General features: G+C 46.9%; 1 protein-coding gene across 1 annotated transcript; it reads left to right on the top strand.

Annotated features, from left to right (window-relative positions):
• The first annotated feature begins 230 nt into the window (after positions 1-230).
• On the top strand, positions 231-27977 carry H1-8 (H1.8 linker histone). The gene is made up of 5 exons (XM_065933944.1): positions 231-345; positions 23291-23550; positions 25267-25615; positions 27384-27448; positions 27741-27977. Exons 1-5 carry the CDS (start codon positions 231-233, stop codon positions 27975-27977), a joined length of 1026 nt encoding a protein of 341 aa, XP_065790016.1.

The raw sequence follows: 27977 nt of genomic DNA, 5'->3' as shown, positions 1-27977 counted from the left end.
GCTGAGACCCAGAGAAGTCAGGCACACGGGCAGGGTCACACAGGAGCAGGTGTCCGGGGCTGAGGCATCATCGGCGCTCCGGGCGGGGCTGCAGGGCCCCAGCCTCCCGCCCAATCAGCAGCCGCGCCTCCCGCCCAATCAGGGGCTTACTGGGGGTATGTAAGGCGAGCAGGCGGCCCAGGGGTCTCACGCCAGGCGAGGGGGGCCGCCCGTAACATTTTGCTTGCGGGATGGCTCCCGGGAGCATCGCTTCCAGTGACACCTCCTCCTCGGCCTCCTCGGCCTCCTCGGCCTCCTCGTCCTCCACAGAGGGGTCGTCCATGCCGTCAGGGTCTGAAAAGCCAGGTGAGCTCATGGAACGGCCCCCTCAGTCCTCAGAGAGGGAGCCTGTTCCCTAGGGGTCCTGAACGCTTCCTTCCCGCCGCCTCCTCCCTCAGGCTAGCCCCAGAAACCTCACCCCCCCCGACCCCTCCAAGGGGCAGAAGAGCTGATGCCAGAGGCGGGGGCAGGCCGGGAGGAGAGGGCAGGGGCCTCCCCAGCTGGACCCCATTTGCTCGGGGTGAGGGGCCTCTGCCCAGCTGGGGCTAATTGAAGGGCTCGAGCAACAGGCGGGCAAGCGCTTGAGGCTCAGCTGCGCTTTGGCTGTAGGGCCGCGTCCCAGCTTTCAACCAACATACAGCGCCTCAGGATTCTCTGGGTACGGGGTCCACTGAGGCACACGGACCCGCTTTATCCCCTCCAGGAGCTCCCAGGCTGGGAGGCAATCGGTTGCTTTGATAAGGAGCCAGAGGGCTGTCCCAGCCGCTCTGGGTGGTCAGGGCAGGCTTCCCAGAGGAGGTAGATCCTGAAGGCGGGTGGGACAGGGGACGTGTTCAGAGTATTTGAGAAGATGTCTTTGGAGAAAGAACGGGTCCAAGTGCCTGGGGAGCGCAGGGCAGAGGGGCTCAGCGCTGTTTGGGCCTTGAGGGGTGAGTGACAGCGGCCGACCAGGCTGAGGGGACAGCCTGGCTCGGGCCAGGGCCTGGAGGGGAGCGTGCTGGGAGGGCTTGGTTTTCCTTTTGGTGGGTGGTGGTGCTGCACGACTTCCCTCCGGCTGGGGCAGAGTTGGGAGAACAGCAGTGATGGGGAGGCGCTGATCGGACCTGGCCTCCCAGGTCGAGGTCAGGTGTGAGGGCAATGGCGGCTGAGGGATGCGAGAGATTCTAGATGCTTGTGGAAAGGGTGAGAAAGGGGAGAAGTCTGTGCCCTGGGGATGGCGGCTAAGAAGCTTGTGGGGAGCAGGAGTGACCTCAGGGTTTCGGTTCCAGCCAGAGACTGAGGCCGGGCAGTGGCCGGGAGAGCGTCGAATCCTGGCCACCAGACCCCCAGGGACCAGTGGGCAGTGATGAGGCCCTAGCTTGTCGCCTGGGTAGAAGTGAGTTTCCACACAGAGACGGAAAGTAGTGAAGCAAGTCCAGCGTTTATTAGGAGGAAAAAGAGTACATGTGGATATAGACACACGGGCGGGCTCAGAGAGGGTCGTGCCCTCGTGGTTTGAATCACCTTTATGGGGCATTTCTCCTGGGTTTCCTCTGGCCGGGCACCTTGCTTGGCCTGCTTGTGTGTCTGTATCTGGTACATCTCAGCCTCCTCCCACGCGTGCGTGCGCGCACATCTTCGAGCCGAGATGGAGTCTAGCACGGAGGCCTGTGGGTAGCTGACATGACTTGCTATGGGGTGACACCCACTCCCCTTTTGACCTCCAAGCAGCCTTTCTGTGCCTGTGTCGTTGGGGAGGCCTCCTTAACTTCGACAACGAGGAATACGTTATCTTCTCTCTGGGCAGGGTCCAGCCTCCTCCATCCCTGTGCTTTTGTGGAGTTTCTGTCCATAGGGGAGAAACTGTTCAAGCCTGGGACCCATCTGTGTCCTGCCTCAGGGGGGCTGGGGGGTTCGGGACATGCCCTGGGCACCTGTTTGGGTGTCCGGGTAGGTATGAGAGATAGGCACCACTGTGGGGGGAGAAGACGAGGGACAGGTTTGTAAGGAGCGTGAGCTCCTCTTTTGGACACCCCAGTATACAGCAGGCATCGAATAACTGCAGAATGAGGAGCTGAACAGTTTGGAGGGCCGGGGGGAGGACGGAGACGTGCGGGTGGCTCCCTGGGCCAGGGCGTGGTTTGCGGGCGATAGGGCAGCAGTTAGAGCTGTCACCCCGGGCCAGGCCCCTCGAGAAACCCTTTAACCCTGTAGCTGGAAGGGCTCAGACCACGCTCGGGCTGCTGCCAGGGGACGCGGGGCTGGGAAAGCTGAGGCTCAGAGTGAGACTCCAAGGTTCGACTGACCTCAGCTTCTATGGACTCGCGGTCTCTGACCCCAGAATGAATATTCTCAGACACGGCTCCTCCTGGCCAGGAAACAACAGAGGCTGAATTTGATTAAGTCTCTCTACAAATGTTGCTAAGGTCTAGAGTTTTCAGATGGTGGTGGTTTTTTTTTTTTTTTCCAGTTTAAAATGTTTTTTAAAATATTTTAGCCATTTGATTCCTTTTCTTGAGTCTTCAGGTTGGAAGTCAACATTTCTAATCACTGGTTTCATATTTAAACCACTTTTATGTGCTTTATGGTGACTGACAACATCTCTCCCTGGCTCCCTCCTTACCCTTGTATCCTACTCTCGTTTGCAACGTTTTAAATATAACAGCTTACTGAGATACTTCAATAATTCACATAGCACACAGTTCACTCATTTACAGTGGCTTTTAGCACATTCACAGTTGTCTGTTTCCATAGTCAAGTTTCATCTCTAAATGAAAACCTATACCTGTTAGCAGTCACTCCCCATCACCACCCACCTCCTAGCCCCTGGCAGCTATCTAGTTCACTAACTAACTATCTACTATCTAGCCCTGATTTGCCCATTCCTGGCATTTCACATGAACTAAATCATACAATTGGGCTTCCCAGATGGTGCTAGTGGTAAAGAACCTGCCTGCCAGTGTAGGAGACATGGGTTCAATCCCTGGGTCGAGAAGATCCCCTGGAGGAGGGCATGGTAACCCACTCCAGTATCCTTGCCTGGAGAATCCCCATGGACAGAGGAGCCTGGCGGGCTACGGTCCATGGGGTCACAGAGTCGAACATGAGGTGTGTAGCTTGTCGTCTGTCCCTAGGGCTTTTGTGAACTCCTGTGTGATTTTGGCTATAAAAGAGGGTCCATTATGGCTCTGGGGAGACTTGGGAAGTCCAAAGCGAGGAATTACTTCTTTTCAAAAGGAACTTACAGATGTCCATAGCCTTTTCAGATCAGGTGGGGAAGGCTTCAACCCATCCTGTGAAAGTATCAACCAAGCCCAGACCATATTTATATCTTGATCATGGGGGCATTTGGGTGAAATCTAACTGCCAATCTTCCCCTGGATGTGTCACTCGGCACTGAATTGGCCTGCGTAACAGAGGGGGGATTGGATGGGTCTGGGCATTATTATGGGGCTTCCTTGGTGGCTCAGACAGTCAAGAATCTGCCTGCAATTGCAGGAAACCAGGCTTGACCCCTGGATTGGAAAGATCCCTTTCAGATTATTACGGGCACATAAGTCACAGGCCAGTGTTGGTTTGCTGTTCTTTCAAGCCCCTTCCCTGAAAAAGCCTTTTGCATCAAGTCCCATAGTGCATCCCTCCCGTAGTGGAGGCATCGTCAACTCTTAGTTTCCATTGTTAGGCCTCCGGGACTAGAAGCTTCCCCTGCTCTTCACACTAACCTGTGCTTCCTCGCTCCTAGCCCCGTTTCTCAGCATGTTCTTGTTCCTGTGGGGAGTACTGGGGAAGAGCAGGGAGCTCAGGGGGGCCAGTCACCAGGACCATAACTTGAGCTCTTGCACACAAGCTGTGTGTTTTGCAGTTCAATCAACTTGGGCTTCCCTGGTGGCACAGCTGGTAAAGAATCCACCTGCAGTGCAGGAGACCTGGGTTCTATCCTGGGTCGGGAAGATCCCCCGGAGAAGGAAATGGTAACCCACTCCAGTATTCTTGCCTGGAGAATCCCATGGACAGAGGAGCCCGGGGTGGGGGTGGGGGATACAGTCCATGGGGTCGCAGAGAGGTGGACACGGCTAAGCAACTAAACAACATTCTAGATGGACGTTTCCAAAGCATAATGATTCCTATAGCGTTTATCAGAAAGCTCTTATCACAGTTATATTTGCCTAAAAGTTTAATCGTATCAGGTTATTCTGTTTGATGACAGATTTTATAATAGCAGAAACAACGTGTACTTACTGACTTTCAGTAATCCTAGGTACAGTAAAAGTGTCCTGTTGATAACTCTAAAGACAGGTCTATATTAATTAACCCACAAGCCTAAGCCAGATAAGTTTATTTCTACAGAACCAGGGATTTCATAGCTTTCCCGCTTGAATTCAAAAAGGTCTCTTTTCTTCTTCAGTTTGGGATGGATCAGGTAATTCTTGGAGCCCAGGCAGAAGAGTTACGTTGCTAAGGCAGAGGAGAGAGACCCAAGCCCCTCTCTTTTTCTTTTTTGTCCTTTAAAATTCTCCCCAAATAACCCAAGGCTGGAGTCTCAGGCAGTTTGGGCTGTGTTTGTATTTCGAGGTTTGAATTCTCCACCATGTCATGGCAGGGACTTGCAGGAGCTGTCAGACAGACAAAACTACATACAGTAAAGACACCAGTGACAGAAGTTTATAAAGACACAGAGAAGACTTTAGGATGATCGGGATGGGAGTGTAGTGGGTGAGGACCGAGGGAGAGGTAAACGGAGGAGAGACAGGAAAAACCGAGAAAGAAGACACAGAGAAATTGCCATTTCAACCCCCCCCCCCTGCCGGGTGTCTGTTCAGACACCAACCTGTGCGCCTCCAGAAAGGGCTGGTGAAGGAGGGAGCACCCTGGCCACTGCCCACGGGGCTCATCAAGCCTGGAAACCAGCTGGGTGTCCGTCATCTCTGGGACTCTCACGTGCGTGTACACAAGTGTATGGAAATCTGCTGCGTGGGCCCGTTCCCAAGGGGACGTCTCTTGGCGGCAGGGAAACAAAGGTGAGCATATTGGGGGTGATTGGACTTTGGGCCGCGTGCTGAGGTTTGAACATCTATCACTTATGAGATAAACCTCCCATCGGGAGAGCTTCCCCACTTCTGCTCACCACCCATCAGGTGAGCCCTTGGCCAGAGGGAGCAGATCTCACAAGCTGGGGGAGGCGATGCTATAGCTGCCTGATGTCCACTCTCTTGGAAGGATCAGACAAGGAGGAGAGGACAGAGATTTTAGGAGCTGGAAAAGGACACGGGAGGAGAAGGCATTGCCCAGATGAGGGTCCTGAGACGCCCCGGGGCCGGGAAGGCAGACTTACCACCTGTGGTGACGCTGAAAGGAGACTCATGTGGGTGCGGGTCAGCCACGGGAAGGCTTCATTCCATGGTCTTGGACGTGCCCAGATCCTCTCCTGGGAAGTGGGCAATTGTCCCCTACATGGCGTCACCGGATACTATGCTACGGACCATGGTTCTTGGCCTCCTTAAACAATAGAAATCGATGAGAATTCAGGCAAGGATTTATTGCAGTTCCTGCTGCAGAAGGAGGAATGAAATAAGTAACAGGTTCCCTCGTTTGCTGGCTGAGGTGGGCGCAAATTGGTTCCTCATATGGGGTGAGGATAGGGGTGTGTTCAGGGGTCAGGCCAAAGAGTGGCCTAGGTGGTCTGTCTGTCCCTTTAGAGGTGTGGAGTGCGGGGTCATGCACAGCACCCTGCTTTTGCTCCCAGCTCATCAGAAGTAGCAGTCGAGTTTGGGGTTTGGTTTTTTTTTGTATCTTCTTGTCCATAGTTTGCCTCCACTGCTTCTATGGTGGCTCAGACAGTAAAGAATCAGCCTTCAGGGCAGGAGACCCGGGTTCAATCCCTGGGTCGGGAAGATCCCCTGGAGAAGGGAATGGCAGCCCACTCCAGTATTCTTGCCTGGGAAATCCCACGGACAGAGGAGCCTAGCAGGCTCCAGTCCATGGCGTTGCAGAGAGTTGGACAGAACTGAAGCAACTTGGCACACACCCATGTGTGTCGTTGTTTGCAGTCACTTAGAGTTTCTCTGTGCCCTGTTGCTGGAGAGGACGTTTGTCTGGGTGCCAGCCCTGCAACAAGCAGCCCCAGGTCGCAGCCTGTCTCAGAGCTGTCACCCCAGGCCAGGCCCCTCCAGAAACCCTCTCCCTCTGCTGCTGGGAGGGCTCGGACCTCCCTAGGGCCCCCTCCCCGCTGTTGGAGATGGGGGATGGGACGCAGTCGAGGCCCCCAGGTCCTGGCTGACCTGAGACTCCACTGATTTGCAGCCTCTGGTCCCAAAATGAATACTCTCAGACACTGGGTTCTTCCTAGCCAGGAGGCAATAGAGGGTAAATTTGATAAGGTCTCTTTACAATTTTTGCCGACATCTAGGGTTTTCAGGTGGGGTTTTTCCCGACTTTATTTTGTAAAAATGTATGAGTTTCAGGTGTACGGAATACATATACCTATTCCTTAGATTCTTTTCCCGTATGGTTGACTTCAGAGTACTGAGTAGAGTTCGCTGTGCTACCCAGCAGGTCCTGATTGGTCATCTGTTTTGTATATAACAGCGTGTATGTGTCAGTCCCAATCCCCCATCTGATCCCTTTCCCCTCTCTCTCCTGGTCACCACGAGTTTGCTTTCCACGTCTGTGACTCCATTTCTGTTTTATAAATAAGTTCATTTCTACCATTTTTTTGTATTCCACATAAAACCAGTATCATCTGGTGTTTGTCTCTCTCTGACTGACTTCACTCAGTGTGGTAAATCTCTTAAGTCCATCCACGTTGCTGCACATGTCCTTATTTTGTTCTTTTTTAGGGCTGAGTGATATCCCATTGTATGTATGTGCCACATCTTTATCCACTCCTCTGTTGATGAATATTTTGATTGCTTTCATGTCTTGATTATTGTAAATAGTGCTTCAGTGAATAATGGGGTGCACATATCTTTTTGAATTATGATTTTCTCTGAGGACATGCCCAGGAGTGGGATTGCTGGATCATCCAGTAATTCTATATTTAGTTTTTTAAGGAACCTTCATACTGTTCTCTTCCACAGTGACTGAGCCAATTTACATTCCCACCAACAGTGTAAGAGGGTCTCCTTTACTCTACACCCTTACCAGTATTTATTTTCTGTAGACTTTTTGATGACAGCCATCCTGACTGGTGTGACGTGATTCCTCACTATAGTTCTGACTTGCCTTTCTTTAACAATTAGTGATGTTCAGCATTTTTTCATGTGCTTTTTGGCCATCTGTATGTCTTCTTTGGAGAAATGTCTATTTAGATCTTCTGCCCATTTTTTGATTGAGTTGTTTTTGATATTGAGCTGCAAGAGCTGTTTGTATATTTTGGAGATTAATCCCTTGTCAGTTGGTTTGTTTGTAAATATTTTCTCACAGTTTGTGGCTTGCCTTTTCGTATAGTGGGTTTTTTTTTTTTTTTTTTTGCTATGCAAAACTTTGAAGCTTAATTAGATCCCATTAGTTTATTTTTTAAAACTTTTTGTTGAAGTATAGTTGATTTACATTGTTCTGTTAGTTTCAGGTATATAGCAAAGCGAGTCAGTTATACATAAACACACATTGCTGTTGTTGAGTCGCTATGGTGTGTCTGACTCTTTGTGACCCCATGGACTGTAGCCCACCAGGCTGCTCTTCCCTTGAAATTTCCCAGGCAAGAATACTGGAGTGGGTATCCATTTCTTTCTCCAGGGGATCTCCCCAAACCAGGGATTGAACCTGCGTCTCCTACTTGGCGGGTGAATTCTTTACCAGTGAGGCTCCTGGGAAGCCCACATATTCGTGTATCCACTCATTTTTAGGTTCTTTTACCATACAGGCCGTTACAGAGTGCTGAGGAGAGCTCCCTGTGCTATAAAGCAAGTTATTGTTAGTTATCTATTGTGTAAATAGCAGTAAGTCAGCCCCAGCCTTCCCATTTATGCCCCCCAAGCTTATCCTGTGGTAGCTGCTGTTTGTCTTCTACATCTGTGTCTCTGCTTCTGTTTTGTAAATAAGTTCATTGGTACTCTTTTTTTTTTTTTTAGATTCCACACACAAGTGATGTCATGTATTTGTCTTTTTGTGTCTGACGCACTTCATTCAGTATGACCTCCTCTGTGTCCGTCCATGCTGCTTCAAATGGCCTTGCTTTGTTCCTTTTATATGACTGAGTAATATTCTATCGTATATATGTAGTACACCTTTCTTATCCATTCCTCTGCTGATGGGCATTTAAGTTGCTTCCATGTCCTGTTGTAAATAGTGCTGCAATGAAACTTTGGATTATGGCAGCTTTGTAGTAGTCTGAAGTCGGGGAGCCTAATTTCTCCAGCTCCGTTTTTCTTTCTTGAGGTTGCTTTGGCTATTTGGGGTCTTCTGTGGTTTCATACAAGCTGGAAATTGTTTTGTTCTAATTCTGTGAAAAGTGCCATTGATAATTTGTGAGGGATTGCGTTGAACCCGTAGATTGCTTTGGATGGTACAGCCGTTTTCACAGTGTTGATTCTTTCAACCTAGGAATGTGGTATGTCTCTCCATTTGTCTGTGCCACCTTTGGTTTCTTTCACCAGTATCTCACAGTTTTCTGAGTAGAGTTCTTTTACATCCTTAGGTAGGTTTATACATAGGTGTTTTATTTTCTGCTGCAGTGGTAAATAGAATTGTCTCCTTAATTTCTCTTTCTGATCTTGCATTGTTAGTATATACGAATTCGAGATACATGTTTTTTTTGACTGTACTGGATCTTTGTTGCTGCGTGCGGGTTTTCTGCAGTTGTGGTGAGTGGGGGCACACTCTCCACTTGTGGTGTGTGGGCTTCTCATTCCGGTGCCTTCTCTTGTCGTGGGCACTTGGGCTTCAGTAGTTCTGGCATGCGGGCTTAGTTGCCCCATGGCAGATGGAATCTTCCCAGACCAGGGAACAAAGCTGTGTCCCCTGCATGGGCACGTGGATCCTCAACCACTGGGCCACCAGGGAGGCCCTGCAAGAGATTTCTGTGTATTCCTTTGGTATTCTGCAACAGTACTGATTTCATTGATGAACTCTCTTACATGGCCTGTTTAGAATTCTCCAGGTAATAATGTCATGTCTGCAAACAGTAACAGCGTTACTTTTCCAATTTGGATTCTTTTTATCTCTTTTTCTTCTCTGATTGCCATGGCTAGGACTTTCAAAGTACTGTTGCATAATAGTGGAGAGAGTGGACTTTCCTTGTCTTGATCCTGATTTTAGAGAAAATGCTTTCAGTTTTTCACCATCGAGAATGAGGTTTGCTGTGGGTTTGTCATATATGGCATTTATTATGTTGAGGTAGGCTCCCTCTATGCCCACTTTCTAGAGAGTTTTTATCATAAATGGGTGCTCTGAATTTTGCCAAGCATTTTTTGCATCTATTGAGATGATCATATGGTTTTTATTCTTCAGTTTGTTAATGCGATATATCACACTGGTTGGTTGGTGGAATACTGATGAATTCTTGCATCGTTAGGATAAATCCCTCTTGATCCTGGCGTATGATCCTTTAATGTGTTGTTGGATTCAGTTTGCTAGTGTTTGTTGAGGATTTTTGTATCTATGTTCATCAGAGATATTGACCTGTAATTTTCTTTTTTTGTGGTATCTTTGCCTGGTTTTGGAATCAGGGTGGTGGTGGCCTCATAGAATGAGTTAGTGGGTGCTTCTTCCTCTGAAGTTTTTTGGAAAGAGTTTCAGAAGGATAGGGTGTTAACTCTTCTCTAAATGTTTGATAGAGTTTGCCTATGAAGCCCTCTGGTCCTTGACTTTTGATTATTGGAAGATTTTTAATTACAGTTTTAATTTCAGTATTCATGATTGGTCTGTCTGTATCTTCTATTTCTTCCTGGTTCAGTCTTGGAAGGTTGTACCTTTCTAAGGATTTGCATTTCTTCCAGGTTGTCCAGTGTTTTGGCAAGCTTGTGAAAGTTGCTCACTCGTGTCCAACTCTTTGCGACCCCATGGACTATACAGTCCATAGAGTTCTCCAGGCCAGGATATGGGAGTGAGTAGCTGTCCCTTCTCCTGTGGATCTTCCCAACCTAGGGATCGAACCCAGGTCTCCTGCATTGCAGGTGGATTCCTTACCAGCGGAGCCACCAGGGAAGCCCATAGTTACTTGTAGTAATCTCTTTTGAGTGCTTGTATTTCTGTGGTGTCAGTTGTAATTTCTCATTTTTCATTTCTAATTTTGTTCATATGAACACTTTTCCATTTTTTCCTGATGAGTCTAGCTAAAGGTTTACCAATTTTATTTATCTTTTCAAAGAACCAGTTTTTAGTTTCATTGATTTTTGATATTGGTTTTCTTTGTTTCTGTTTCATTTATTGCCACTCTGATTTTTCATGATTTCTCTCCTTCTAACTTTGGGTTTTTATTTGTTCTTTCTCTAGTTACTTTAGGTGTAAGGCTAGGTTCTTTGAGATTTCTCTTGTTTCCTGAGATAAGATTCTAATGCTATATAAATTCTCTCAGAGCTGCTTTTGCATTAGAATAGTTGTGTTTTCATTGTGATTTTTCTCTCTGTATTTTTTTATTTCCTCCTCTGATTTCTTCAGTGATTGATTGGTTATTTAGTAACATGTTTCACCTTCATGTATTTGTGTTTTTTACAGGTTTTTTCCCTGTAATATATTTCTAATCTCATAAAGTTGTGGTCAGAAAAGATATTTGATATGATTTCAATTATTAAAAATGTACCGAGGCTTGATTTGTGACTCAAGATGTGATATGTCCTGGAAAATGTTCCATGTGGATGTGAGGAGCAAGTGTACTCTGCTGCTTTTGGATGGAATGCCCTAAAAATACTAATTGAATCTGCCTGGTTTGTTATGTCATTTAAGGCTTATGTTTGCTTATTTTCTGCCCAAATGTTCTCTGCATTGGTGACAGTGGGGTGTTAAAGCTCCCCACTGTTACTGTGTTATTGTTGATTTCCCCTTTTATGGATGTTAGCATTTGCCTTATGTACTGAGGTACTTCTGTGTTGGGTACGTATATATTTGCGATTGTTCTGTCTTCTTCTTGGATTAATCCCTTGATGATTATGCAGTGTCCGTCCTGTCTCTTGTAACAGTCTTTAAAATCTGTTTTCTCTGCTATGAGTATTGCTACCCCAGCTTGCTTGCTTTCTTTTTAAACTGGGGTACGGTTGTTTAACAGTGTTGCTAGGCTCTACTGTACAAGAAAACGATCAGGTGTGTGTGCACACACCGCCTCCCTCTGCCCACCCCTCCCGCCCGGGTGGCTGCAGAGCCCTGAGCTGAGCATCCGTGCTGTGCTGCAGGTTCCTACTGGGTATCGCTTTACACATAGCAGTGCCTGCATGTCACCCCCAGGCTCCCGGTCCATCCCACTTCCCTCCCCACCCCCATGTCCACGCGTCCATCCTCTGCATCTGTGTCTCTGTTGCTGCCCATCAAACAGGTTCATCTAGACCACTTTTCTAGATCCCACGTAGATGCATGAATATACAATGCTTGTTTTTCTCTTTCTGACTTACTTCCTTCTGTCGGATGGTCTCTGGTTCCATCCACAAATAACCCAATTTCGTTCCTTTTTATGGCTGAGTAATATTTCTGTCTGTGTGTGTGTGTATACATACACATATATGCACACCCAAATCTTCATCCACTCATTCTTTTCATGTCCTGGCTATTGTAAATAATGCTGCAGTGGACACTGGGGTGTATGTGTCTTTGTCAATTATGTTTTTTTCACGGTATATGCCAAGTAGAAGTAGTGGGATTACTGGGTCACATAGGAGTTCCATGTTTAGTTTTTAAGGAACCTCCTTACTGTTCTTCATAGGGGCTGTATCAATTTATGTTCCCACCAACAGTACAAGAGGGTTCCCTTTTCTCCACACCCCCACCAACATTCATCATTGTTTGTAGATTTTGTGATGATGGCCATTCTGACTGGTGGAAGGTGATATCTCATTGTAGTTTTGACTTGCATTTCTCTAATGATTAATGATGTTGAGCATCTTTTTATGCATGTGTTGGCTATCTTGTGTCTTCATTGGAAAAATGTCTGTTTAGGTCTTCTGCCCATTTTTTGATGGGGTTGTTTGATTTTTTGATACTGAGCTGCATGAACTGTTGGTATATTTTGGAGACTAATCCTCTGTCACTTGGTTTGTTTGTAAATATTTTCTCTCCTTCTGAGGGTTGTCTTTTCATCTTGCTTATGGTTTCCTTTGCTGTGCAAAAGTTTTTCAGTATAATTAAGTCCCATTTGTTGATTTCTGTTTTCTACGATGTGGGTCAAAAAATTTCTTGCCATGATTTATGTCAGAGAGTGTTCTGCCTATGTTTTCCTCTAAGATTTTTGTAGTTTCTGGCCTTACATTTAGGACTTTAATCCATTTTGAGTTTGTTTTTGTGTGTGGCATGAGGAAGTGTTCTAATTTCATTCTTTTTCATGTAGCTGTCCAGTTTTCCCAGCACCGCTTACTGAAGAGACTGTCTTTCCTCCACTGTATATTCTTGCTTCTTTTGTCATAGATGAGGTGACCATCAGTGGGTGGGGTTGTTTCTGGGTTTTCTATTTGGTTCAGTTGATCTATATTTCTGTTTTTGTGCTGTAACATACTGTCTTGATTACTGTAGCCCTGTAGTATAGTCTGAAATCAGGGAGCTTGATTCCTCCAGCTCCGTTTTTTTTTTTTTTTTTTTAAATACAAATTATATAAATTTTTTGTTCAAATTCTGGTAGCCAAAGTCTTGGAGCTTCAGCTTCAGCATCAGTCTTTCCAATGAATATTCAGGGTTGATTTCCTCTAGGAATGATTCATTTGATCTTGCAGTCCAAGGATCTCTCAAGAGTCTTCTCCAGCATCACGATTCGAAAGCATCAATTCTTTGGCGCTCAACCTTCTTTGTGGTCCAACTCTAACATCTGTCCATACATGACTACTGGAAAAACCATAGCTTTGACTATATGGACCTTTGTCAGCAAAGTGATGTCTCTGCTTTTTAATACACTATCTTAATTTGTCATAGCTTTCCTTCCAAGGAGCGTTATGCATAGTATCATGTCATCTGCAAACAGTTACAGGTTTATTTTTCCAAGTTGTATTCCTTTTATCTGTCTTCTCTGATTGATGTGGCTAGAACTTCAAAACTGCTGAATAATAGTGACAAGAGTGAGCTTCCTTGTTGTAGAGAAATTTCCTGATTTTAGAGGAAATGCTTTCAGGTTTTCACCATTGAGAATGAGGTTTGCTGTGGGTTTGTCATATATGGCCTTTATTATGTTGAGGTAGGTTTCCTCTATGCCTCCTTTCTAAAGTTTTCATCCTAAATGAGTGTTTTGAATTTTGTCAAGGGTTTTTTGTGTCTATTGAGATAATTGCATGGTTTTTACTCTTCAGTTTGTTAATGTGGTATATCACACTGGTTGGCTTGTGGATATTGTTGAATCCTTGTATCATTGGGATAAATCCCACTTGATCATGGTGTATGATCATTTAATGTGTTGTTGGATTCAGTTTGCTAGTATTTGATGAGGATTTTTGTGTCTGTGTTCATCAGTGATACTGGCTTGCAATTTTCTTTTTTTGTGGTATCTTTTGTCAGGGTTTGGAATCAAGATGATGGTGGCCTCAGAGAATTAATTTGGGAATGTTCTTCCTCCCAAGTTTTTTGGAAGCATTTCAGAAGAATAGGTGTTAACTTTTCTCTAAAGGTTTTATTGATGGGCTTCCCTGGTAGCTCAGCTGGTAAAGAATCTGTCTGCAATGCAGGAGACCCCGGTTTGATTCCTGGGTCAGGAAGATCCGCTGGAGAAGGGATGGGCTACCCACCCCAGTATTCTTGGGCTTTCCTGGTGGCTCAGCTGGTAAAGAATCTACCCGCAATACGGGAGACCTGGGTTCAATCCCTGGGTTGGGAAGATCCCCTGGAGAAGGGAAAGGCTACCCACTCCAGTATTCTGGCCTGGAGAATTCCGTGGACTGTATAGTTCATAGTGCCGCAAAGAGTCAGACACAACTGAGTGACTTTCACATCACTTCTCTAAATGTTTGATCAAATTCACTTGTGAGGCCATCTGGTCCCAGACATCTATTTGTTGGAAGATTTTTAATTACAGTTACAATGTCATGACTTGTAACTGGTCTGTTTATATCTCCTGTTTCTTCTGGGTTCAGTCTTGGAAGGTTATACCTTTCCAAGGATTTGTACATTTCTTCCAGGTTGTCCAATTTATTGTCATGTAGTTGCTTGTAGTAATCTCTTGTGAGCCTTGCATTTCTGCGGTGTCAGTTGTAAATTTCTCTCATTTCTGATTTTACTGACTTGAATCTGTTTTCTTTTTTTCTTGATGAGTCTCTCTAAAAGTTTATAAATTTTATTTATCTTCTCAAAGAACCAGCTTTCAGTTTCATTCTTCTTCTTCTTCTTCTTTTTTTTTTTTTTTTTTTTGTGCTATTCTTGTCATTCCTACTAACTTTGGTATTTGTCTCTTCTTTCTCTAGTTCCTTTAGGTATGAGGTTATGTTGTTTATTTCAGAGTTTTCCTGTTTCCGGAGATAAGATTCTATTGCTGTAAATTGCCTCTTAGAGCTGCTTTTGCATTAAGATTGTGCTGTTTTCATTGTGATTTGTCTCTAGGTATTTTATTTCCTCTTTTGATTTCTTCAGTGATTCATTGGTTGTTAAGTAACGTATTGTTTAACCTCCATGTGTTTGTGTTTTTTACAGTTTTTCCCCCTGTAATTGATTTCTTATCTTATAGTGCTGTGAAAATATACTTGATATGATTTCAGTTTTTCAGAATGTACCAAGACTTGATCTGTGACCCAGGATGTGATCCGTCCTAGTGAATGTTCCATGTGGATTTGGGAGAAAGTGTATTCTGCTGGTTTTGGGTGGAATGCCCTAAAAATATTAGTTGACTCTATCTGGTCTATTGTGTCATTTAAGTCTTATGATCCGTTATTTATTTCCTGCCCGAATGTTCTGTCCTCTGGGGTCAGTGGAATATTAAAGTCCCCCGCTATTACTGTGTTATTGTCAATTTCCCCTTTTATGGCTGTTAGCATTTGCCTTGTTCCCTGGTAACTTAGCTGGTGAAGAATCCACCTGCAGTGTGGGAGACCTGGTTTCTATCCCTGGGCTGGGAAGATGCCCTGGAGGAGGGCGCGGCAACCCCCTCCAGTATCCTGCCTGGAGAGCCCCATGGTCAGAGGAGCCTGGTGGGCTTCAGTCCGTGGGGTCGCAGAGGGTGAGACTCGGCTGAGCGACTCGGCACAGCACGTGGAGCTGCTCCTGTGCTAAGTACACCTCTTTCTTCTTGGATCGATCCCTTGATCATTATGTAGTGTCCTTCCCTGTCTCTTACTGCAGTCTTTATTTCAATATCTATTTCGTCGGACATGAGCATTGCTACCCCAGCTTGCTCTCCTTCCTTTAAAATCGGGGTATAGTCGCTTTTACAATGTTGCTAGTTCCTACTGTGCCACAGAGTGAGTCAGCGACACGTGTGCATATATCGCCTCCCTTCACCCACCTCACCCCTGTAGGTCACCGCAGAGCCCTGCGCTGAGCTCCATGTGCGGTCCAGTGGGCCCACACTGGCTGTCGGTTTTACATAGAGGAGTGTACGCGTGGCAAACCCAGCCTCCCAGTCCATCCCACTTCCCTCCGCCACCCCATGTCCACACATCCACACGTCTGTGTCTCTGTTCCTGCCCTGCAGATAGGTTCATCTCCACCACTCTTCCAGATTCCACTCATATGCATTAAGACACGACACTTGTTTTTCTCTTTTTGACTAACTTCACTCTTTAAGACAGTCTCTGGCTTCGTTCATTTCTCTACAAATGACTCAATTTCTTTGCCTTTTATGGCTGATTAATATTCCATTGTGTGTGTACACACACACACACCAGATATTCATCCATTCATGTGTCAATGTATATTTAAGTTCCTTCCATGTCCTGGCTGTTGTCAAGAAGAAAATGAAGTTGCTCAATCGTGTCTGACTCTTTGCGACTCCATGGACTGTAGCCTGGCAGGCTCCTCATCCATGGAATTTTTCCAGGCAAGGATGCTGGAGTGGGTTGCCATTTCCTTCTCCAGGGGATCTTCCAGACCCAGGGATCGAACCCAAGTTTCCCACACTGCAGGCAAACTCTTTACCATCTGAGCCACCAGGGAAGCCCAAAGTGAAAGTTGCTCAGTCATGTCTGACTCTTTGCAACCCCCTAGACTGTATAGTTCATGGAATTCTCCAGGCCAGAATACTGAAGCGAGTAGCTGTTTGCTTCTCCAGGGGATATTCCCAACCCAGGGTTTGAACCCAAGTCTCCTTCATTGCAGGTGGATTTTTTTTTTTTTACCAGCTGAGCCACTAGGGAAGCCCGAGAATACTGGAGTGGGTAGCCTATCCCTTCTCCAGTGGATCTTCCCGACTCAGGGATAGAACCCAGGTCTCCTGCATTGCAGGTAGATTCTTTACCAACTTAGCTATCAGGGAAGCCATGGCTATTCTAAATAATGCTGCAATAAACATTGCAGTGCCTGTGTCTTTTTCAGTTAAGGTTTTTTTCATGGTATATGCCCAGTATTGGGATTCCTGGATCACATAGTAGTTCTATTTTTATTTTTTTAAGGAACCTCCATGCTGTTGTCCATACTGACTGTATCAGTTTACATTCCCACCAACAGTGCACCCTCTCCAACATTTATTGTTTGTAGATTTTTTTTATACTAGCCATTCTGACCAGCTTGAAGTGATCTGGCATTGCAGTTTTGGTTTGCATTTCTCTTATAATTAGTGAAGTTGAGCGTGTTTTCACGTGCTGCTTGATCATCTGTATGTCTTCTTTGGGGAAACGTCTAGTTAGGTCTTCTGTCCATTTTCTGATTGGGTGGTTTTTTTGATATTGAGCTGCAAGAGCTGTTTGTATAGTTGGGAGTTTAATCCCTTGTCAGTTGCTTCATCTGCAGATATTTTCTCTGATTCTCAGGGTTGTCTTTTTGTTTTGTTTATGGTTTCCTTTGCTGTGAAAAAGCTTTTAAGTTTAATTAAGTTCCATTTATTTTTATTTAAAAAATTTTATTATAGTTGCTTTACAATGTTGTGTTATTTTCTACTATACAGTAAAGTGAATCAACTGTGTGTGTGTGTATAGATATCTTCTTTGGATTTTTTTCCCCTTTAGGTCACCACAGAGCACTGAGTGAAGTTCCCTGTATTACACAGTAGGTTCTCGGTCAATTACAACCTCTCAATTCACCCCATTCTACCCTTCCCTCTTGGTATCCATACATTTATTCTTTATGTCAGTGTTTCTATTTCTGCTCTGTACAAAATTTTTTCAGGCTCCACACATGCATTAACATACGGTATTTTTCCCTTTCTGACTTCAGTCTAAGACAGTCTCTAGCTCCATCCACGTCTTTACAAATGACCCATTTTTCATTCCTCTTTATGACTAATAGTCTGTCAAAAAAGATCTTGCTGTGATTTATGTCAGAGAGTGATCTATGTTTTCCTCTAAGGGTTTTATAGTTTCTGGCCTTATAATCCATTTTGACTTCAATTTGCGTATGGTGTTAGGAGGTGTTGTAATATTATTCTTTTTCATGTATTTGTGCAGTTTTCCCAGCACCACTTATTGAAGAGACTGCCTTTTCTCCATTGTATATTCTTGCCACATCTGTCATAAATTAGGTGACCGTAGGTGTGTGGGTTTATTTCTGGGTTTTCCATTTCATTCATCTGTATTTCTCTTTTTGTGCCATACCATATACTGTCTTGATTACTGTAGCCCTGTAGTATAGTCTAAAATTAGGGAGCTTGATCCCTCCAGCTCTGTGTTTTTTTTTTAAATACAAATTATAAATTGTTTTGTTCTAATTCTATGAAAAATGCCATTGGAAATTTGATAGGGATTGAATTGAACCTGTAGATTGCTTTGGGTAGTGTTGTCATTTTTGCAGTATTGGTTCTTCGAACCCAAGAACATGGTGTATCTCTCTCTCTGTTTGTGTCCTGTTTGATTTCTTTTATCAGGGTCTTATTAGAGTTTTCCAAAAGTGTGTCTTTTGCCTCCTTAGGTAGTTTTTTTTTTTCTTGCTATTTTATTCTTTTTGTTTCAGTGGTCAGTGGGATTGGTTTCTTAATTTCTCTTTCTGATCTTTCATTGTTAGTATACAAGAATGCAAGAGATTTCTAGGTTTTCATTTTGTATCCTGCAACAGCACCAATTTCATTGAGCTCTGGTAGTTTTCTGGGGGCATCTCTAGAATTTTCTATGTATAGTATCTGTCATTTGCAAACAATGACAGTTTTACTTTTCCAATCTGAGTTTCTTTTATCTATCCTTCTTTGCTGTAGCTAGGATTTCCAAAACTATGTTGAATGTTTAGAGTCAACTTCCTTGCCTTGATCTTAGAGGAAATGCTTTTAGGTTTTCACCATTGAAAATGACGTGTTCTGTGGGTTTTGTCATTTAATGGATTTTATTATGTTGAGGTAAGTTTCCTCTATAACTACTTTCTAAAGCTTTTTTTAAAAATCATAAATGGGTGTTTTGAATTTTGTGAAGCTGTTTTGTGTCTACTGAGATGATCATATGGTTTTTATTCTTCAATTTGTTAATGTGATGTATCACACTGGTTGATTTGTGGATACTGAGGAATCCTTACATCATTGTGAGAAATCCCACCTGATTATGATTTATGTTCACGTAATGTGTTGTTGGATTCAGTTTGCTAGTATTTGTTGAGGATTTTTGTGTCTGTGTTCGTCAGTGATACTGACTTGCAGTTTTCTCTTATCATGGTATCTTTGGCTGATTTTGGAATCAGGGTAATAGTAATGGTGACCTCATAGAATGAGTTTGTGTCTTCCTTTGTCCACAAATTTTTGTAAAGAGTTTCAGAAGAATAGGTATTAGCTCTTCTCTAAATGTTTGATGAAATCCACAGCCATCTGGTTCTGGACTTTTGTTTGTCGAAAGATTTTACATTACAGTTTGAAGTTCATGGCTTGTGATTGGCGTGTTGATATCTTCCATTTCTTGCGGGTTCAGTCTTGGAAGGTGGTACCTTTCTTAGGATCTGTGCGTTTCTCCCGGTTGTCCAATTTATCATCTTGTAATAATCAGCTTGTAATAATGTACTATGAGCCTTTGTGTGTCTACAGTGTCAGTTGTCATTTCTCCTTTATCATTTCCAATTTTATTGATTTGATTCCTTTCCCCCTTTTTTTCTTGATGAGTCTCTATGAAAGTTTACCGATTTCAATTATCTTTTCAAAGAACCAGCTTTTAGTTTCATCGGGTTTTTTTTTTTTTGCTATTGTTGTCTTCATTCCCATTTCATTTATTTCTGCTCCAATTTTTCTGATTTCTTTCCTTCTACTAACTTTGTGTTTTGTTTCTTCTTTCTCTAGTTGCTTTAGGTGTAAGGTTAGGTTTTTTTAATTTTTTTATTGAAGGATAATTGCTTTACAGAATTTTGTTGTTTTCTATCAAACCTCAACATGAATCATCAGGGTTAGGTTGTTTATGTGAGAGTTTCTTGTTTCTTGAGATAGGATTAAATTGCTGTATATTCCCTTTTAGAACTGCTTTTGCTACATCCCACAGGTTTTGGGTGGTAGATTTTGTGTTGCTGTGTTTGCACTGTGATTTGTTTTAATGTGTTTTTTCTTTCCTCTTTGATTTCCTCACTGATCTCTCAGTTATTTACTAGTGCATTGTTTAGCTTCCATATGGATGTAATAAATTTCTAATCTCATAGTGTTGTGATTGGAAAAGATGCTTGATACAATTTCAATTTTTAAAATTTACCAAGGCTTGATTTGTGACCCAAGACATGGTCTATCCTGGAGAATGTTCCATGTGCATTTGAGAAGGAAGTGTATTCTGTTGCTTTCGGGTGGAATGTCCTATAAATATCAGTTAAGTCTATCTGGTCTCTTGTGTTTTTTCATGCTTGTGTTTCCTTATTAATTTTCTGTCGGGATCATCTATTCATTGGTGTAAGTGGGGTGTTAATTTCCCCTGCTATTATTGTGTTACTGTCAATTTCCTCTTTTATGGGTGTTTGGCGTTTGTACTGAGGTGCTCCTAAGTTGGGTGCGTAAATATTTACAATTGTTATATCTTCTTTTGGAATTGATCCCTTGATCATTATGTTGTGTCCTTCCTTGTCTCTTGCAACAATCTTTATTTTAACATATATTTTGTCTGATAAGAGGTTAGCTCCTCCAACTTTCTTTTGATTTCCGTTTGCATGGAGTATCTTTTTCCGTTCCCTCACTTTCAGTCTATATGTGTCCCTAGGTCTGAAGTGTGTTTCTTATAGACAGCTTATAAAGTGGATATTGTTTTTGTATCCATTCAGCCAGCCTATGTCTTTGGTTGGAGCACTTAATCCGTTTACATTTAAAGTAATTATTGATACATATATTCCTATTGCTATTTTCTTAATTGTTTGGATTTTTTGTTGTTGGTGATCTTCTTTCTTCCCTCTTCTATCTCTTATGGTTTGATGACTAGTGCTGTGGGGTTTTGTTCTTTTTATTATTTGTTTTTAACTATACTGGGTCTTCATGGCTGTGTGAGGGCTTTCTCCAGTTGCGGAGAGTGGGGGCTACTCTCTGGCTGTGGAGTGTGGACTTCTCACCAGAGCAGCTCCTCTCATTGAGGAGCACAGGCTTTAGAAGGTGCATGGGGTCAGTAGTTGTCATGCGCGGGGGTGCCTCACGGCATGTGGGATTTTCCCGTTCCAGGAATCAAACCCGGGTGTCCTGCATTGGCAGGTGGATTCCTGACCACTGAGCCCCGAGGGAAGCCCCCTATTGCTGTGTTTGGCTGACTTTTTCTTTTGGGAGTGTGTGTATCTATTGTAGTTTTTTGTTTTGTATTAATAGTTCCCATGAGATTTTGCTATAGCAATCTGTACATGTACAAAGTTCTATCTTTCCACTTTAAGATGTGAGATATATATAAAGTGGCTTCCCTGGTGGCTCAGTGGTAAAGTATCTGCCTGCAGTGCAGGAATCCCAGGAGATGCTGGTTCGATCCCTGGGTCGGGAAGATCCCCTGGAGAAGGAAATTGCAACCCACTCCAGTATTCTTGCCTGGGAAATCCATGGACAGAGGAGCCTGGTGGGCTACAGTCCTTGAAGTTGCAAAGAATCAGACACAGTTGAGCAGCTGAGCACATTTGCCTTCATATATGTATATTAATATTAGCTACTTGATTCCTTTTCTGAGTCTTCAGTTTTTATAAACTGGTCAGAAATCAACATCTCTAATCACCGTGTTTAAATTAGGTTTCATATTTAAACCACTTATCTGTGCTTTATGGTGACTGACAGCTTCCGACACTGTCTCCCTCCTCACCTGGATCCTACTCTTTTTTTGCAGCAATTTAAAAATAGCAGCTTATTGGGATATCTCAGTAAATCACATAGCACGCAGTTCACCCACTTAAAGTGTACAGTGGCTTTTAGCACATTCACAGTTGTGGCCTGTCTCTACTGTGAAGGTTAGAATATTTTCATCTCCTCTAAATAAAAACCTGTACCCAGGGGTAGTCACTCGCCGTCTCCACCCACCTCCCAGCCCCTGGCAACCACGAACCTGCTTTTTGGCTCTGATTTGCCCGTTCCTGACATTTCATATCAGCTAAATTATACAATGTGTGACTTTTTTTGTGACTAACTTCTTTCACTCTGCACCATCTTTTCAAGGAAGTTCTCCATTTCTCCTGTTGGCTGTATGATGTTCTGGCTCTACTACGTCTTGTTTATCCATTCACTAGTTTATGAACTTTGCGGTTGCTTCTGCTCTTGAATTATTATAAATAATGTAAGGGGCTTCCGTGGTGGCTCAGTCCATAAAGAATCCACCTGCAAAGCAGGAGACAAAGCAGGAGACGCAGGTTTGATCCCTGTGTCAGGAAGATACCCTGGAATGACAACCCTTTCCAGTATCCTTGCCTGGAACATCCCATGAACAGAGGAGCCTGGTGGGCCACAGTTCATGGGGCCATAAGAGTTGGACTCGGCTTAGTGACTAAATAATGCTTCTATGAACATTTGTGTATATGTTTTTGTGTGGGCATGTATTTTCTTTTCTCTTGGATATATACCCAAGAGTGAAATTCTTTTGTTACTTGTTGTGATGAAAGCTTTCAAAAGGACACAAAAGCAGGCTGATGGTACGGTGACAAACCTGCCCCCACGACTCCATGCAACCATGAGTCAGCTTCAGCAGCTAACAGTTCATGGTTACCCTGTTCCACCACTGCGTTATTTCAGAGTAAATGCCACGCTTATCGTTTCATCTGTAAACTGTTCAGTATTTATCTCTAAAAGATGAGAATCGCTTAAAATAATTGCACTGCCATTAGCACACCGGCCGGACGCAATATCATCCTTAATGTCATCAAATATCCCAGTGTCCATGTGTCTAGTTGCCTTTTCTGCCCCCAGTCGGATTGTTCAGATCATATTCTGAAGCAAGGCCCCTACGCTGCCTCTGGTTGAAGGGTCTCGTGGGATCTTTGCTTTCTGGGGCCTTTCCCACGTTTATTTTTCCTCCTTGCTTATTTGTAGGAGGCACTGGATCACGTGTCCTGGAGAGTTCCTCATATCTGGGTCTTACTGATTTCATGTGGCCCTTGCATTTCCTGTAAAATGTTAGATCTAGACAACTGACGTGGTGTAGTGTTTGTTCTTTTAGTTATTTATTTTGGCTGCACTGGGTCTTGGTTACAGCGCGTGAACTTCTCATCGCTGTGGCTTCTTGACACGGAGCATGGGCCCTGGGACACGGGCTTCCGTAGTTGTGGAACCCAGCGCTGAGGTGCCCCCGGGCATGTGGCATCTTACTTCCCAGACCAGAGGCCGAACCCGTGTCCGCTGCATTGGCAGGTGGCTTCTTAACCCCTGGACCACTGGGAAGAGGATCCCAGTGTTGTTTATTAAAAGGACCCTTTAATGCCTTTTAATAAGCCTTCGTGGAGGGCTGTTGTGTACCGGGCCCCGGGAGACCGTGGCTGGCCAAGCAGTGCATCCCCACCCTCTGCTCCCCAATCAGGGTGGATGGGGCTGGGGGAGCGCATACGTGAGTCCCCGGGCTGCTTGCCCACCGGCCGCGGGGACTGGCCAGCACCCAGCGGGCGCGCCCCTGGGCGGGTTTGTCAGCGGGGGGCCTGGGGACGGTCTGGGCCCTGGCTGATGTCCTGCCGCCCGCCCCTGCAGGCCTGGCCCGGGGCGCCGTCCGGGCGCCGCGCCGCCACCCTCCGGTGCTTCGCATGGTGCTGGAGGCGCTGCAGGCCGGGGAGCGGCGCAGGGGCACCTCGGTGGCGGCCATCAAGGTCTACATCCTGCAGAAGTACCCGACGGTGGACGCCCTCCGGCTCAGCCACCTGCTGAAGCAGGCCCTGGCCACGGGCCTGCACCGCGGCCTGCTCGTCCGGCCCGTCAACTCCAAGGCCAAGGGGGCCACCGGCAGCTTCAAAGTGAGTGGCCCGGGGGATGGGGGAGGTGGCAGGGGGCCCCGGGGTGTGGCGAACTTGGCCCCGGGCTTGATCTCCAGCTCCAGCTCTTTCTTCCCCAGCTCTGGGTGCTATTCCCTCTCTCCTCCTGTCTCCTCTTCTTCCTCTGTCTTCACCCAGACACCCCCTTCCCCACCCCAGGGAGGGTGAGCCCAGACCTGGCCCCGGTCACCCTGCCGTATCCACCTCATTCCTTGTTGGGTGGGACCCGTGACCAGAGACCGTCTCAGCTGTTTCACTTCCGGGTCCTTGGTGCCCGTGACCCCTTCCTGGAATTCCTTTATCAGGGGCGGCCCAGGCCCAGCCTTGGCCCCTGCAAGGTCACAGCCTAGGGGTTAGCTCCCCACGCACCCTGGCTCCAGATCCAAGGTCTCCAAACCCGGGCTGACACCTCCCTGAGCCAGCACGTCCTCCTCTCTCAAAGGGGCGAGTCACCAGAGCTAAGAGCAAATTTGGCACAAAAGTCAAACCCCAGCATCTTGACTGCCAGCTGCCACCAGGGACATCTCGGATCCCAGATCCCAGGGACCCGGATCCCAAGGGACCCAGACTGGGGATACGTCTTGTCACTGCTGTGCCCCTCTGACGGTCGCCGTGGAACTTGGTGGAACATTCTCTAACTGCCCGTTCCAGTCCCTGTGGGGACAGGCTAACTGAGCCCAGGGAGACCTCCTCCTGGAACTCCGAGTGTGTGGGCCTGAACTTCGGCAGCTGCCATGGCAAGGCCAGGGGCACGGGGTGGGGTGAAGGGGGAGCAGGAGAGGGGATGCTGGGGGATGTGGGAGGTAGTCAGGAACCTGGACCAGAGGGTGGGAGGCAGGGAAGGGGGTCTCGGGTACCACGGAGTCGAGATGTGTGTGCGCTGGGAGTGGGGGTTGTTTTCTGGTCATGGTGGGAAACGGACCCATGAGAATTAAGGGATGTTGGGGAGCAATGTCATCAGAGCTGGGCTGTAGAAGGGCAGAGCCAGGCGTCCCTGCATCCCCCTGCTGCTCACACTCTCCCTGATGACCCCATTGTAAAGATGGGAAGACTGAGGCCCGAGGGGGAGGAGAAGACTTGGATCAGACTTGGACAGGTCGAGCTGCACAGCTGAGGTTGGGGCCCATCTGCCCCATGTTCTTGGGGGCAGTTAGTCCCCAAAGACAAAAGGACAAGGCCCATCTGCCCTCTGTCCATGTTCAGCTGCAGAGCAGGAAGCAGCCAGGAGACCTAGGGACGCAGTGGCATGAGGCAGGGAGGGGGTGTCAGGGCCACAGTCCACGGGGGGGTGTTGCGGGAGGGTCAAAGATGCCTCATGGGTTAGCATTAGAGGACAGCGTCAGGGCTCACAGTGCGTGCTGGGCTCCGAGGAGCCAGGCTCCAAGGCTTCTGGGGGCAGGGGCAGGAGGTGCATGCCTGCCACCTACGCAGGGAGCAGGGAGAACGCTGGGTGAGTTTTGGAAACTCGAGTCCCTTAGCTCCTCCATGGCGGCACCTCCGTCGTGGTGCAGGGTGGGGTAGCATGCACTACCGGCTTCCGGCTTTTAGGAGGCAGTTGTGCATCCTCTCCCCAAGCCCTTGGCCGCCGCCTTCACCCCCTCCCTGGAATGGGGTCTACTCTGAGCCTCACGTAGGGTGTCGGGGCGTGAGATGCCCAGACCTCTGCTATCAGTTCCACCCCGTTCTCTCCTCCGCCAGTTAGTCCCCAAAGACAAAAGGAAAATCCCACCCAGGAAGACGGCCCCCAGGATGCCCGGTCAAACTGAGGGGAAGGACCCCAAGAAGCCGAGTGAGTCAAAGAAGGACCCTGCCAACCCAGGCGAGGTGAAAAAAGGATCCAGGAAGCCTCGAGAGGGGAGGGCAGCTCCCTCCAAACAAGGCGCAGCCAAGAAGGCCCCCAAGAAAGGCTCACAGACCAGGGACCCAGAGGCACGACTGAGTGAGGCCAAGAAGTCCTCCCAACGGCCGGACAAGGCCGCTCGGGCCCCTCCCAGCGCCAGTGGGCCCGGCGGGAAGTCGAAGGTCAAAGAAAGAGGGAGCTGCCAAGGTACGGGTGTGAATGGGGTGGGCTTGGGACGGGGTTTCTGGCAGCCACTGGCCACGAGTTGGGATGGAGGGCTCGGTTCTGGGAGGAGGGGGTGTCTACTCAATGTGCCCTAAGCACTTGGCGTGACCCGGAGAGACAGAGAACTCAGGTAGCTGGTGGGGGTGGGAGGAGGGGTCAGTTCTGAGAGGGGTCCAGGGAGGCTTCCTGGAGGCGGTGGCGCAGACAGGAGAAGAGCTTGTGCAAAGGCCTGAAGGCCTGAAGAACGTGGCTGTGATGAGCTGTGCATAGTCACTCAGTCGTGTCCAACTCTGTGACCCCACGAACTGTAGCCCGCCCAGGCTCCTCTGTCCATGGTGATTCTCCAGGAAAGAATACAGGAGTGGGTTGCTAAGCCCTCCTCCGGGGGATCTTCCCAACCCAGGGATCGAACCCGGGTCTCCCGCATTGCAGGTGGATTTTCTGCCACAGGAGCCACCAGGGAAGCCCAAAAGGTGGAAGAAGTCTAAATAGTCCTGTCTGTGTGCCTCGGGAGCGGGAGAAGGGGAGGCTGTGAGGGGCGGCGGGAGGCTGGACTTTACCTGGAAGATGAGGAGGAGCCATGGAGAGACCCTGAACAGGGGATAGTTCGGGTCCAAGGTGCTTTTTTTCTTACCAATCTAAAGAAAAAAAAAACTATAAAAATTGGAGTATGGTTGTTTTACAATGTTTCTCTGCTGTACACCAGTGTGAATCAACTGTATGTACCCGTATATCCCCGCCCTGGTGACCCCCCTCCGACCCCTCTAGTCATCACAGAGCACCAAGTCGAGCTCCCTGGGTTATATGGCAGCTTCCTGCTCACGGTGTGTTTTACACACGGTAGTGTGTATATTTCCACGCTACTCTCTCAGTTCGTCCCACCCTCCCCTTCCCCGACTGCGTCCTCAAGTCTGCTCTCTAAGTTTGCATCTCTGTTCCTGCCCTGCAAAAAGGTTCGATACCAGTTTTCTAAATTCCACGTATATGCATTCACATATATTTGTTTTTCTCGTTTTGACTGACTTCACCCTGTATGACAGTCTCTAGGTTCATCCCCCTCAATAGAACTGACTCAAATGCAATCCTTTTCATGGCTGAGTGATATTCCTTGGTAGAGCTAGACCACAACCCCTCATCCATTCATCTGTCGATGGACGTCTCGGTTGCTTCCATGTCCCGATTGTTGTAAATAGTGCTGCAGTGAACATGGAGGGTGCATGTGTCTTTTTGAACTATGGTTTGCACAGGATATATGCCCAACTAGTGGGATTGCTGGGTCACAGGGTCGTTTTATTCCTATTTTCATAAGGAAATTCTATACTGTTCTCCATGATGGCTTTATCAAGTTATGGAAAGCCTCCCTGAACAGGGGACAGGTAGGACCTGAGGTATTTTTAAAAATGTGTCCTGGCCGCCGCGTGGAAGATGGGTTGAAGACAAAGGGCTGATATGCCTGTCGGGGCCTTTGGCGTGGATGGATGGGATGCTGTGGATGGAATGAGGGATGGTTGTCCTCCTTCCACTTAATCCTCCCACTGTCCCCTGGGCCAGAGGCTGCGACCTTCAATTGGCAGACTCGGGCCCCACGCTCAGAGAGGCTGAACAACTTGTCCCAGGTCACACAGCCTGCAAGTGTCAGCGTGAGGAATGGGCCCTGGGCAGGCTGTGGGCTGTGGGGCCCCTCAACCCTTTTGCCGAGCGGCAGCTCCTCCGGAAAAAAGTCTGTCTCACATGGCATCCCCTCTTCTAGCAGATACCAAGGCCCACAGGAAGACACAGCCTGGAAGTCAGAGTTCAAAATCCACCAAGGTAGGTGTCGGGGTGACTTTCCTTGTCTTAATCTCTAGTGGCCAGAGCTCGGGTGTCCCCACCTAAGCCCGGGGCGGGGGTCAGTCGAGGAAGAGGGTAACTTATTTCACTTTCCTCTGCTTCCAGCCCTCCAGTGCCCGGAGGATCACCGTCCCCACCTTACAGATAGGAGGCTGAGGCTTAGAGAAGGGAGGGCATTTGTCAAAAGCAACCCAGAGCTGGGGTTTCAACCCTGAGTTCGTGGGCTCTGAGCAGTGTGCCCAGCTCTGCCACCTTCTCATGGTTTGCTTTCTTACAGGGTGAGAATGGTGCTTCCCTGGCCAAAAAGAAAATGGGGGGCAAGGTCCCTAAAGAGACTGCTGAGGAGGGGCCCAAAGCCAAGGCCCGTGTCCCTCCCAAGGGCACTGGGTCCAAGAGAGAGCCTGTACCACTGGCCGGGAAGGCTGAAGCCTCTAAGGGCCCGAGAAAGCCTGGCATCCCCACCAAGTCTTCAGCGTCCAAAGCGGCCAGCAAGAAGGCAGAAGCCGAGGGCTAG

Source organism: Muntiacus reevesi, chromosome 4 (assembly GCF_963930625.1).
Source record: "Muntiacus reevesi chromosome 4, mMunRee1.1, whole genome shotgun sequence".
Taxonomy (NCBI): Eukaryota; Metazoa; Chordata; class Mammalia; order Artiodactyla; family Cervidae; genus Muntiacus; species Muntiacus reevesi.
This window is presented reverse-complemented; position numbering and strand designations above follow the sequence as displayed.